The following is a 13,759-nucleotide window of genomic DNA, read 5'->3' as shown; positions in this document are numbered from 1 at the left end:
AGTTCTTTCCCTCGGTGTTCATGACTCAACATGTAAATATATTAATAACATATTAAAATAAGCACTATCATCTAAAGCTGTGCATCTTATATTATGCAAACACATGCAATAATCATTGAAGGAAAAGACAAAAGACCTTGTTTCGAATTTAAGGACAACAGTTCATTCACTTTCATTAACTTCCTGATTTTATTATGGAAATTTCATATTCATGAAGCTAAATTTATTAGTTCAACCCCACATTTTAAGCTCTTTCAAAGCAAAGATGAACGCTATTTTGTGTCTCTTGAATTTTGTAACCAATAAGAAAGGCATGTCAGTTGCCAGTATTTACTCAAATATATTTACTGAAAGGAGTTTGTTGGTGTTGATGTTTATGTATTTATGTATGTATTTGTTTGTTTACTTATATTTTCCTGACCTCATCTAATCATTTACTCCAAATCTAAGGTACTTGTGCTTTATTTGAATATCTCTCTTTTATGCAACTTTGTACTTCTACTCCACTACATCCTAGAGGCAAATGTACTTTTTACTCCACTACATTTGTCTGACAGCTTCAGTTAGTTACTTTAAAGATTACAGTTTTTAATTTTTCATCTCCAGATTTGGTGATTTTGAGAGGGTGTTTTTCTAATAAACTGAAGGATGAAGTGTTCCTTTATAGCTTGAGAAATTCTCCCATTTTTTCATCTAAATAAACTTCTTGAAAACAATCTTGGATCAGATGGACAATGTATCGACACAAAGCTGAAAACATGCTGTTTTTCTAACTTTTTATCACAAGATAGAGAAACAAGCCAATTAAACAAGCCAAGAGTATATAAAGTCCTTAAAATGAGCACCGACTTGAAGACCTACAGCAGTAAAATGCAACATACACATTGCAGCAGTAACATTCATCAAGAAACATCAGATATCATAGTAAAACACTGTAAGGGAACATTTACTTTTTATTTTGCTGATAACACTTTGATATTTAACTTAACATATGTATGGTTTTGAATGCAGAACTTTTACTCAGTGCGGTATTAGTACTTCCTCCACCACTGGTTACAAGTAAAAGTCCTGTATTCAAATTTTTACTTTTATTAAAAGTACAAAATTATTAGCATCAAAAGATACTAAAAGTCTGAAAAGTAAGAGAGCAGAGTGGCCCATGTCAGAATGATATGGATTATAATGATTAATGTACAGTGTGATCATTACGTTAATGTTGCAGCTGGTAAAGGTGGAGTGACTAGCAGTCATTGTGGCAGAATGTGATAAAAGTTTATCTGATTATCCTAACTTATATTTTATGATTATGGCCCTAGGTGTGTACTCAGCTGTATAACCACAGACAGTTATAACTATAAATCATCTCTGCTGAAGACGTACATATATGCAGCCTTTTTTTTTTTAAAGAGCTGCAGGAGATAAAATGATCTTTGCTGTTCTCATCAACTGAAGGTGGATTGCTCTCTTTCTTTCTGTCTTCATTTCGGGGCTAATAAATTATGTGATACTGGATCAGTGAACAGAGTCCCGTTCCAGCATGTTATGCTGTATCTGTATAGATATTTCCAACGAGGGTATCAGAACAGCCTTATCTTTCTTTTGTTCTTTGTCAACTATCCATATTTTGCAAGGAAAAAAGCAAACATTAGACGTGGCTCATAAATAACTGGGCCACTCTTTATTTTACAGCACAGTAATAAGACATAACAAGCCATACTTTGTATTAAATCAGACAAAAACTAGAAATAATATGTTCTTTATTAGACAGCATTCGACCCTTATGAGACTTAATTAGAGAGTAATTAAGGACAAATTACAACAGAAATGCAACTAAAGTGTATTATTTTCAACTGTTAGACCGTCATTAGACTTCATTGTAGTGTAATTACAGACACATTACAACATGAACTGTACTGTAAACTAAAGTGTATTGTTGCCCACTTTTAGATGATTATTAGATTTTATTAGACACTTTACAACAGAACTGTACTGTAAACTAAAGTGAACTACTTCCCACTGTTAGACCCTTATTAGACTTAATTAGAGTGTAATTAAGGACACATTGCAACAGATCTGTACTATAAACTAAGGTGTATTATTTCCCACCCTTATTAGACTTTTTTAAAGGGTTGTTGGGGACACATTGCAACAGAATTGTACTGTAAACTAAAGTGAAATCACATGTGAATTAAAGGGTCTAACAGTCAGAAATGTCTAATGAAGAGCATATAATTTAAATTTGATACAAAGCACAGATTGTGATATCTTATTAGTGTACTGTAAAATAAAGTCTGACCATAAATTGTATAATGTTGTGTTGTGTATATTGTTTCTTCTTTACTGAACTGTTAATCACCTTGCAATCCTTCAGATTTACCTTGAGAACCTTTGGAAGGGATCCACAGGTTGGCTGACACTGCCATATATTCTTATTATTCTAAACTGAATGAAAGTAAGTGAAAAACTTTATTTCTGTTTATTGAAGGGACGTTCAAGGAAAAAAGATGAAGGACACACTCCACCCTCCTACCTGTGTTTCATACCTGCCTTGGTCTTGACCTTCGATCAGTTCTCACTGGATCCGTCACGGCTGAGAGTGTAGAATAGAAACCGAAGAGAGCAAGTGGACCTTATCAGATCACTGTGATCTCTGCTCTTTAGATAAGGCTCATATAATCAACAGGAAATATCCCTACCCATCTGTCCCACGGTCGCCGCGAGGTGCTCTGCAGCTCTTAGTTTGGAATCCTAAGACAGGAGAGAGAGCAGACAGGGGAGGATGGAGTCCAGAGAGGACCATACCATGGAAGACAGACAAAACAGGTCAGACATATTGATACAGATGTTTTCTTATCTAACAAGCCTTACAAAGTGAAAAAGTGGGCTTGTGATAAGTTCGTTATTGGTAAAAGGACAGCCTTGGTGTGATTTGTGTCCTAGCAAATCACATTTGAGGATATGTCTTCTGAAATGTTAAATGTCCATATGATTACATAGATACAGTAGATGTGTGATTGGCTCTTTTATGTTTTGCTGTGTTCCTCCAGGATGGGGCCGCAGTCTAACCACCATGGTTCCAACCAAAAGAAAAAGAAAGACCTTTACCTGGGCTGTCTTACCAAACAACACCTGATAATGATATCTGTGGCTGTTGGACTTGTCGTCCTGGTGATTATCATTACTGTCCCAGCTGTGGTGCTCACGAGAAAGTCAGGTACATTATTAAAGATATTTTCCATATATGGTTCATTAAAGTGCTTTATTAGAATTAGAAACTTTCACAATCAACATGTTTATTCTTTTGGTAGCCAGCATGGTTAAACTTACAAGTGATAATAGAGGTTTTGCTCAGTAACTGTACAAACCTGGACCCCAGCAAGCTTACAACAGGACAAACTGAGTTTTGTGTTGTTTGTTTGGACCTAGGCTTGATTAAAGGTCTAGATTACTACATAGTCATCACCAACTCTTTTTGAGTTTAAAAGTAGTCATACAAGCTCTATGAGTTTGTGTCAGTTGTATTACTCCATCTATATTGCATCAAGATCAATTAATGTATATATAGTACATTTAGCTGATGATTTCTTCTCACATGAAACACAAATAAGCACAATGCTACTTGCTAAACAGACTAAAAAGTAATTATAAGTTATGATTTAGAGTGGATTCATTACAAGGTACGAGATATGGGTACAAGGTACAAGGTTAATTTAATTAGTGATCCTTTTACAACATTCTACATATAAGATGTTATATAAATGGAACTACAACATGATAGTTGTAGTTCCCTTTAGGCTGCCCACAAAACCAAAAGTAATATACAAAAACTCAATTTCGTAAATGGATAATAAACCATAAAAATGAAACTGTTTTGCTTGAGGTTGAATTAAGTAGCTGCAATAAAATAACAATAAAACATGGAAGGGGAGGGTTAAATAATGTTCATATGCATGTCTACTTTTTATCAGTGTACATAAACTTGATAACAATAGCTAATATTGATTGATCAGTAATCCAAATGCTGTAGCTAAGAACAATGAGGCTCTGTCTCAGAATTTATGGGGGAGTTTACATTCTGAAATTAAAGAATTAATCCAATTAAACAAAATGTGCAAAAAAATATAACTGAACAGCTACCACAAAAAAGTAAATGCTTGATAAAAAAAAAAAAAATAATAAATAAGGATCCATTTTTTTACAGTCCTGTACTTGCATACGTGCCTTTGTTTGTCTTGCTGTCCAATCAGGTTCCTTGACTTCGCTTCCCTCATTTCCCACTGGTGGAGACATGCTGGACTTCCTGATTCAGTCGGGTGATATCGACAAACGTGATGGTCTGTTGGCTACCTGGGTACACAGAGCCAACAACAAGGAGGAAATGAACAACGCACTCGCAAGTAAACTCACACACTTACACACACAGACAAATTTGTGTTCTTCGTTGATGGTATTATCTGGTCCCTAGACCTGTTTTAACTAATGTGGTGGATTTATTGATGTTAAAATGATAACACTCACCTGTTACTATGAAATCTATATACTGTATTGTACATTGAAAACCTGATTTGACAAACTGTGCCTCCTTCTCTCAAGGTGATGTTATGATCCTGGAGTCTGATGTAACCCTGCAGGGTTATGGAACACCCAATATGAAGCCAATCCCTATCATGGCCCACCCCCCTGACGTCTATAGTGACAACACTCTGGATGAATGGTTGGATGCTGTGCTGGCCTCTAGAAAAGGTACCGTAGATAAGAAGAGATCTGATGTATTTCTATGTCTTCAACTGTATGTCTGTTTCAGTCTGAAAATCATAAAAAGCAAAGGGCAGGTTTTAACACTCTGTGTCTCCCTGCAGCTATGAAGTTGGATTTTAAGGCTCTGGGAGCCGTGGGTTTGTCACTGGACCTGCTAAGTAAAAAGAACAGTAGCAGAGGAATAAATAGGCCTGTGTGGCTTAATGCAGACATCCTGCCAGGTCCCAATGCAGGCATACTGCCTGTAATCAATGGAACCAGGTGAAAAGACTGATTTTTATGTATTTTTTTCCATCAGTTACTTATAAGCATGAATTGTACACATATTAACATTAATTATTGTCATGTTGCCAATAAGAAACACTTCCTCTCCCGCTGGATTTAAATTAAATTTAAGTTGTTGCTTTCTTCCGCCTTTTCCAGATTTTTACAGTTGGTTGATGAGAAGTTTCCAGATGTGACTTTGTCCCCTGGATGGAAGGTATGACATGTTCACAGCCTGATTGGGAATCACTGTATAGTACTTGTGTGTTACCCTATAAGCTTTTTAGCCAAGCCATTAATGTCAGTTGGTCCTGGTGGGACTCTCAGTGCTTCATGTTAGCTAAATGCTAATGTCAGCATGCTCACAGTTGGGGTCATTCCTATGTTCCCAAGGTCCTATGCTCCAAGGGTCCTATGTTCTCAAGGTCCTATGTTAACATGGTCCTAAACTATCAAGGTCCTAAGTTACGAGGATCCCAATCTCCCAGGGTCCTATGCTGCAAGGGTCGTGTGCTACAATGGTGCTAGGGTCCCTATGTTCTTAGGGTCCTATGTTTACAGGGTCTTAAACTATTAAGGTCCTATGTTCCCGGGGTTCTAAGCTCCTAAGTTCTTATGTTCCAAGGGTTCTATGTTCTCAAGGTCTTTTGTTCACAGGGTCCTAAACTATCAAGGTCCTATATCCCCCGGGTCCCAAGTTCCCAAGGTCCTATACTGCAAGGGTCTTATGTTCCTAGGGTCCTATGTTCTCAACGTCCTCTGTTCACAGGGTCCTAAACTATTAAGGTCCTATGTTCCCAGGGCTCTAAGCTCCGAAGGTCCTAAGTTCCAAGGATCCTATGTTCTCAAGGTCCTACATTCTTAGGGTCCTATGTTCCACCACATAGGAACTTGGGAGCTTAGGACCCTCAGAACATAGATACATTCCTGTTCTCAGTGACAGTGCTAACATGCTGATGTTCAGCAAGTACTATGGTAACCATATTAATTATTTTATTTTGGACCTGGTGATGATTGTTAACGTCATGGTGGTGCTATTGGGGCCCACCAACTCATAAAAATCATGTAACCTGTAGAATGAACCTTGTCCCCTCAGTCCAGTACTGCTGTCTCCCCTCTACCCTCAGGACAAAAATGTCTGTCATATAATGATTTTGAAAACTTGGCTTAAAAAACACTTGTAAGTCTTAGTCTGGTTCATGAGGACTCTAAGGGATATGATTGGCAGTTCTGATTGGTGGTCATGAGTAGGCCTACGTGACCCCAGCGTTTGTCCAGTTGAGCCTGCCCACATCAAATCATTTGCATGAGCTTTGAGAACTTAAGACATACAGAAATCTGTAATGTGAAAGCAAAACTTTTTTCATGTGACATGCTCAGCTGTAGACTGCAGACTGAGTGATTGTGATTTACAGCTGATATTGAAATGTTTCTGACAGGTACTCTATATTCCTTCGGGTCAAACCTACACCAAGACCATGGTGGAAAACATGTACAAGATGATCAAAGATGTTCCCCAAAAGGTAAGCTTTGAAAAGACAAGCAAAAATAACATCTGTAATTTGTGAAATATCAGTGTCACAGTGAATTTCACCTCTGATATGTGGCGATAACCTCTGTAGCAGCTGAAAGTCAGTGATCATTTAAAACATGGAGAATAATTTGTCTCTTCAGGTGACATTCCCGGCCCACGCCTTGTTGGTTCGCAGAGGCTGGCAGCACATCAGCTGGCTCCTCAGCCAGTCAACACAGTAACACAGACAACTTCCATCTGTACTGTAGCAATGAGTGAAAATCAATAGTTTATCAATAAGAACGACCCAGGGAATAAAATATTGATACATCAGCCAATATTCTTTCTTGAATAAAGAATATATACATAAACATATTACAAAGACTTAAAAAAAAACAATCTGTATTATATCCTGTTAAAAAAAAAAGCTTTTCATATTGCTGCATGTTGGACAACTTTTAAACTGATACCAGTGTTAACTCATACAGCTGTGGAAGGACAATAGTTGACCAAGAAAATGCAAATGAGCTCCACTTTATGACTCTAAGACTGTTTCGTTGTTCTGTATGATTCGGTTTCCAGGTACAGTCTGACTTTGTGGCAGGGTTCAACTGAGCCCACCCTCGAAGACCTGCTGTTCGTCCGTGACAACACCCACCCTGCCAAAGTCTACTACGATATCTACGAGCCGATGCTGTCTGCATTTAAAGAGGCTGTGGGTAAGAAAGGAGCTGACTGACATCAAGAAACAGTTTACAACAGAAGTGGAGTCGATGAGTCAGACAGTGGTTTGTTACAAATATGAATGAATAAATGAATGAATGAATCTTTAAGCTAAACTTTATTTAAATTAAGAAAAGAGAAAGACCTAGAAAATTATTCAAACCAAAACTTAAAACTTTTAAAAGTGGCAAAAGTTGAAGTGGAAATGTAGAATTTACAATTTAGTATTTGTATTACAGTGAAAGAGTGTTAGGATCAGGTATAAAGAAAAAAAATGAGAAGGTGAAAAAAAAAAAGTTTAATTTTGAATTTTGAGAACAAAGGCAAAATGTCAAGAATAAAGTTGAACTTTCGCTGTCAGTCCCTGGAATAAGAAAAATAAATCAGTAGTAGGGCTTTAAAGTTGAAATGTTAAGAATAAGGTGACTTTATCCGCAAAGTAACATTTTAACTTGAACTTTTAACTCCATAGCTTCATATTTCCACTCTACAAACAAACAAACAAAAAAAAGAAACAACCTCCTCTGATTTATTTCTTCATATTACAGGGACTAATACTGAAAGTTCATTTCAACTTATTTGACATTATTCTTTAAATGCAACACTTAAAAAAAATCATCCTCCTCTGATTTTCCTCCACCAGAAAATCCACAGAGGCAACACTGAATGACCCTACACCACTGCACTGGGCAGTTAAACTGCAAACAATAATTATGAATGAAAATTGAGGAAATGTTAACACAATTTAAACAAAGATAAAAGACTTGTTAGCAAAACTTTTTGGATCACATGACTGCCAGAAAGTAACGCAACTGGAGGTCTGAATAGTTTAATTCAGGCAAGATTTATTATCCTTTTGTAGTCTGGATGTTCAAGTTTGAATTTTATTATCTTGAATTTTGGTTTGGAATTAGACTGGTTTACAACATTACAATTTAAGCAACTTCCTTTAGATGCAAAAATTGACTTGGAGCTTTTTAATACTCGACACTTGATTTTTTAATTTCTTTTATTATTAATTTGAATTTTTTTTAAAAAATAGCAGTGTCAACATTTTATTACATTCCATTGATCAAACAGAGGTACACTTTTCATTCCTTAAGTATTTTATATCAGTTCACTGTGATCAGTTGTTGTCATGTCAGTGATACATGAGTCAAAAGTGAAAAAATATTTTCATATTTTGATTGGATGATTAAAGCTTAGAAGTGACTGTTTTTTTCTGTTTCAGTTTACTTACTGATGTGTGGTTTGTGTTCACAGCACAGCAGGGCCGTCTGAGGAGATTCTATCCTGGAGGAGACCTGATGGACTTCCTCTATCCAAGTCACACGTCAGACCCCAGCATCCAGTCCACAGACACGCAGTGGAACAGCCTGGCAGTCCGCCGGTTTACAGTCACTGACTGGACCTCTCTCTTTTCTAAGCTCTTAGGTAGGTACTGCAGATATGAAAAAAACAACTTCACTTTCATCATTTTCTGTTTTCACTCAAACAATATATCTGATGTACTGACAGCTGGCTGTCTTGCTGTGTTGAAATGCTTAAGTATTTTCTCCAGTATCTCTTACTTTGAGGCCATCTTGTGGTAGCATCATGCAACTACTACACAAAAACTTCAGCCATCACATCACCATCATTTCAAGGTGCCATAATCACAGATAACAATATGCCACATAATGTGGTTTAAGAATGCAAAACAAGTTAAGTCACAAATTTGGGAAGAAAATAGTACACATTTGATTTATTTTACTTCCACTTTCAGAGGGCAATAACTCCACTATATTAATTATGATGACAGCTTTTGTTGAGTGAGCTTGAACAATTAATAAATTAACTGATCTGTCAAAAAATCAGCAAGTGTTTTAATAATTGATTAATTATTTAAGTAATTTTCATGTAAAAATGCCAGAACATTTTCATTGGTTTCAGCTTCTCAAATGTGACTTTTTACTTCTTGAGAAAACTCATAATCTTAACACAACTGTCATCACTACATTTTTAAATTTTTGATCAACAGTTTTGAAATAAACTGTAATATTTTTTATAGAAGAACTTGAATCTAAAACTTGAGTTTTAGAAGCAAAAAATGTAGTATTTGATAAATTGAGGAAACTCATTAAAGTGAAAAATACTTAATAATTTAATCTAACTGCAATTTAAGCACCCAAGTAATGACAAATTGTGTTGAGTTTTCTGGGCTTTTAAAGGTCAAAAAGGTTCATCTAAAGAAGAAAAGTAAATTATCTCAACAAAAGATTAGTTTATTTCAAAGATTTTAAGAGCTTGAGTTTTCTACAACTCAAAAAATTCAGTGCACACTTGCCTTGATATTACCTTTGATACTCCAAGTACTTTTTCCTGGCAATACTTTTGTACTTTTACTTACTTTTACTTAAGTAACATTTTAAATTAAACTGTTGTGACTGTAATGGAGTATTTTCTATAGTGTGGTATTACACTATAAAATCAAATGCTCAAACTAATTAACTAACTTTTGTTTAGAGGTTTTATTGACTTAAATATATTGAATGGCAGTAGAATTTTATTTCTTTTGTATTTATTAAACTCATAATAAATATATAATTTTAAGTTTTTAAGTCCCTAACACAATATCACATACAATATTTTAAAACAGAATTTAGAAAATAAATAATAAAATAGAAAATAAATAATTTAATTATTTATTACCATATTGAGTTAACTGAAAATGAAATAATGGGTTTTTATACTTTAATTTATTCAGAGTTGCAATTGCTGAAAATATATGAGTTAGCTTAATCAATCATTTCAATTCACCTGGAATCAAAGATTTCATGTAACACTAGCAATTTTTTAATCTTGGATAACCTACTTGTACGTAAGTAAAAGATCTGAATACTGTCTCTGCCGCTGGCTATAATCGAACCATGGTAAACAACATGTATGAACTTTGGGTTCATTATGTCTCAGATTTCTTTAAAATTTCAAATAAAACAAAAAGAAAAGAAAAGATAGGACATCTTCCCATGAGTCACTGTGTGATTGCAGCTCTTAATGCTTTAAAGGCATGCAGCAACTTTTTGTGTTGTGGTCGACCTGAAGTGCTTAGTTTGTTGTGAAGCATGAACTTGTATTTATATCAGTCAGGATGTGTTGGCAGCATCAAACAGGAGTGAACCTGTGCTCACTGTTGGAACCATAAAGTCACTGTGCAGTAATGAAGTCTGAATCCCGCTCACCTCCGCTGTCCTGTTTGTAACACGTGTGTGTCCAGATGGTGCTGGTGGTTATGGTTATGGTGGTCCTGGCGGTATGTTGGTGTTTCGGGTGACCTCTGACATCAACCAACCCGGAGTCCCCGTGGTGGAAGGTTCTGCTGAGAGCTCAGAGGCCCTGACACTGGAGGTATATTAATGAAAAACAGCCTGACAGTGTAACTTGTGCCCTCAACATCATATAAAATGCAAGTGGTTGTGTTTGCAGGTCGTCCTGCAGGTGCTTGGGCACAGAGCTGATGCCCCCTGGGGCATTCACCTGCAAATTCAAACTCAGCAGCTTCTGGAAGCTTCTCTCAAACTGCTGGACTCGGCCTACAGCAGAGAGGAGCTCTACAGGCCCGTCTGGATCAGCATGGAGGGTTTGCAGAACAGTGATGAAACAAACGTATGTCGCTTCCTGCTTTGCTCATTTGCTTCTACGAACACGGCTTCCTGATACACAATAACCTCTGCCAAAATCATCTAAAAAGTCATGTCACATGTTCCACTGCTCTGATTGGTTGTGGGTCTATAAAGTTGTGTCCAGTCAGCAGGTCCGTCCAGTGCTGATCAAATACGGATCAAGATTCTGTTACTATATTGCTTTTTTCTCAGCTCAAATGTTTTCAGACACATATTTAGTGTACTGTTTCGCTGTAATTTTATGATATGATTGATAGATACAGGCTTTCTGGCCTGTATGCATTGATAACGAACTGAGAGGTTCCAGGCTAATTCACATGTGCTAATTAGTCTGGCAGTGCCACTGGTAAGGTTTCTCTTTGTCATTTGTTTGTCTTTGTCATTTGTTTCTCATTATGGATATAGATATGATACATCAGTTCACAATTTTGCAAACAATAGGTCTGTTGTTTTATCAGAGAGAGCAGACATTGCATATGGAGGGTCAGGATCTGTCCTGGTAGTATTGATTTTCACCACTATGCAGATGACACTCAGCTCTTTATAACTGTCGATCCTGATCTCCTGACTCCCTTTACACCTTTGGGAATCAAATCTCTGATATGATATACTGTATCGCTGACTACACCATCACCTACTAGTTACACAAGAGAGGCAGCAAAAGGTGGGATTCACATTTTTCAGACAAAAAAATGCTGCTTGCAATGTTGTGGCATTACTATCTGGAGACAGATGGACCAGTCTACACCAGGGAACAAACTAGTCAGCAGGCTTTCAAATATAAATTGAACCAGGACACTGGTACACTTGATGAAGACTGTGCAGACTGTTCGTACTGGGATGGGATGGGAGTCAATTTAACTATTCTTCATGGGACAGGGATGAAACAGGGAAAAAAGTCATTGGGAGCGGGAATCATAATAACAACAGGTCAGGGGTTTTTTTTAATAAAAACTTGTGGATGGACGGGAGACAGGAGTCATTCATGTCACCCTCTACTCAGGTCTGCCTGGAAATCAGTACTGATACTGAGAAGATTATGATCATTTCATAATAGGAGTTAATGCAGACTTGAGGTTCAGTGTGACGGATTACATAAGTCATAATTATGAAATAGACAGTCAAAATGATTATATAACTGACTTTTTTCTCACACTTTCGACTTAAAAAAATATGACTTTTTATCTTATTTCTACTTTCATGTCATAGTTTTGACTTTTTTCCCCCATAATTATGACTTTTTTCTTGTAATCTAGATGTTTTATCTCATAATTACAACTTGTTATTTAATAATTTTTACCTTTCATGTCATATTTTTGACTTTCAATCTTATAGTTATACGTTTTTTAATCATAATTATCTCACAATTATGACTTACCATGGCGATATTTTTTTTCTGTTGCTGGTGGAAATAGGCCTCCATATATCAGACTCGGGTGATGCTGACTGACCTGTAACTAATCAGTGAAAAGAGTTTATTCTCAGGCCAATATAGAAAAACTAACATGTCATACATAATGAGGGGAAGGAAGGGTCAGTGTGCCCTCATTCAGGTGTTTAAGTTCATGTTGAGGTGCTTGTGATTCTGTTTGACTACACAGAGTAAGGCTGTAACCTCCTCCTCTCTCTTTCAGGCCTTTGTATCAGCAGTAGAGACTCTGTTCCCTTATGTCACCCTCGTCCTGACAGAGCAGAACTGGCCTCCTCTGCTCCCAGCAGCAGTGACAGGTTTGTCTCAGAGGGTGGCTCTGCATCTGAACACTGCATCGCTGCCAAAAGAACAGGAGGCGCTTGACTCTCTAACGGAAATGATGGACAGATACGACCTCCTAGTGGAGGCTGACGCTCTCCCTGTCTTCACAGGACGTTTGAGACAGCTGACAGTGAGAGCAAACACACACCTGTATATGATAGATTGATCAAACCTTACTGAGGAGGGATGTGACAAACCCAGAATTACAGCAGTGTCCTACACTTTCCTCTTTATTTAATTTGAACGGACATGTAATGTTCAGTGAGCACACTTACTGTGTCAGAGCCTGACTGTCTGCTGTACTGAGGGTCTAATCCCATCAGCTGATATATATATACACATGTAAACAATCAGAGTGTGTGAGGAAAAAATATTTTACATAATGCGATTAAAGAGTGCCTGAGTTATCATGTCTTACAATGAAATTAAATAAAATATGGTATAAAATTCTGTAAACCTGGTTTTCTGAATGATGTACCACACTTGATACCCACAGCTGGTGGTTTCTACGTTTTACTGAATACTAACAACATGTTAACACACTCACAATGATAATGCTCACATGTTGATGATCAGCATGTATAATGTTTACTGTGTGAGTTATCATGCTAACATGCTAACATTTGGGGACCCCAGAAAGACTAGCAACCGCTTTCTGCAAGCTAATAGGGGTTCCAAATAAAGAATAAAGTACAGCTGATGCTGATGGGAATGTCATTAGTTTGGCGGGTATTTGGTCTTTCCCTCTAAAGTCTTCGATCATGCCAGCGCAATCAAATCGCAAGTGGTTCAAAGTGTTGCAGAATAAAAACGTCACATTGAATGTTGCCATCAGTTTTTGCAGAGGGTACTGAAACTCCATTCTAGTTTTTGTTTGATGTTCACAGACCAAGTACAGTGATATGATCAGGTAAATTCAATAAATCTGGTCGAATTTTATGTGTTTTGGGGTAAAATATGTGGAAAAAGTATGTCAAAATTAAAAAAATAATTGTCAGGCCATACAGGTGATGTGCTGAACAAAAACATACCAAACATTGTTGGTAGTTGGTCAGTCTTTTTGGTCCAGGGTAAAGCCGACTGATT

At 36.8% G+C, this 13,759-nt stretch overlaps 1 protein-coding gene across 1 annotated transcript; it reads left to right on the top strand.

Annotated features, from left to right (window-relative positions):
• The first annotated feature begins 2,669 nt into the window (after positions 1 to 2,669).
• Positions 2,670 to 12,947, top strand: fam151a (family with sequence similarity 151 member A). The gene is made up of 13 exons (XM_084732326.1): positions 2,670 to 2,823; positions 3,048 to 3,214; positions 4,248 to 4,397; positions 4,594 to 4,743; positions 4,860 to 5,019; positions 5,182 to 5,239; positions 6,462 to 6,545; positions 6,697 to 6,773; positions 7,118 to 7,254; positions 8,522 to 8,692; positions 10,515 to 10,645; positions 10,724 to 10,903; positions 12,555 to 12,947. The coding sequence occupies exons 1-13, from the start codon at positions 2,780 to 2,782 to the stop codon at positions 12,837 to 12,839; spliced, it is 1,794 nt and encodes a 597-aa protein (XP_084588452.1). The 5' UTR covers positions 2,670 to 2,779; the 3' UTR covers positions 12,840 to 12,947.
• The last annotated feature ends 812 nt before the right edge of the window (positions 12,948 to 13,759 follow it).

Source organism: Lutjanus erythropterus, chromosome 12 (assembly GCF_056507025.1).
Source record: "Lutjanus erythropterus isolate fLutEry1 chromosome 12, fLutEry1.hap2, whole genome shotgun sequence".
NCBI lineage: Eukaryota > Metazoa > Chordata > Actinopteri > Lutjaniformes > Lutjanidae > Lutjanus > Lutjanus erythropterus.
The sequence above is the reverse complement of the archived record's forward strand: the minus strand, read 5'-3'. Positions and strand labels throughout refer to the sequence as shown.

Excerpts from the sequence above, each read along its gene's own strand:
- fam151a (XM_084732326.1), top strand. The coding sequence starts at position 2,780 with ATGGAGTCCAGAGAGGACCATACCATGGAAGACAGACAAAACAG. Across the intron at positions 6,774-7,117 it reads CTCCTCAGCCAGTCAACACA|GTACAGTCTGACTTTGTGGC; the intron begins GTAACACAGACA and ends TTCGGTTTCCAG. Across the intron at positions 10,904-12,554 it reads AGAACAGTGATGAAACAAAC|GCCTTTGTATCAGCAGTAGA; the intron begins GTATGTCGCTTC and ends TCTCTCTTTCAG.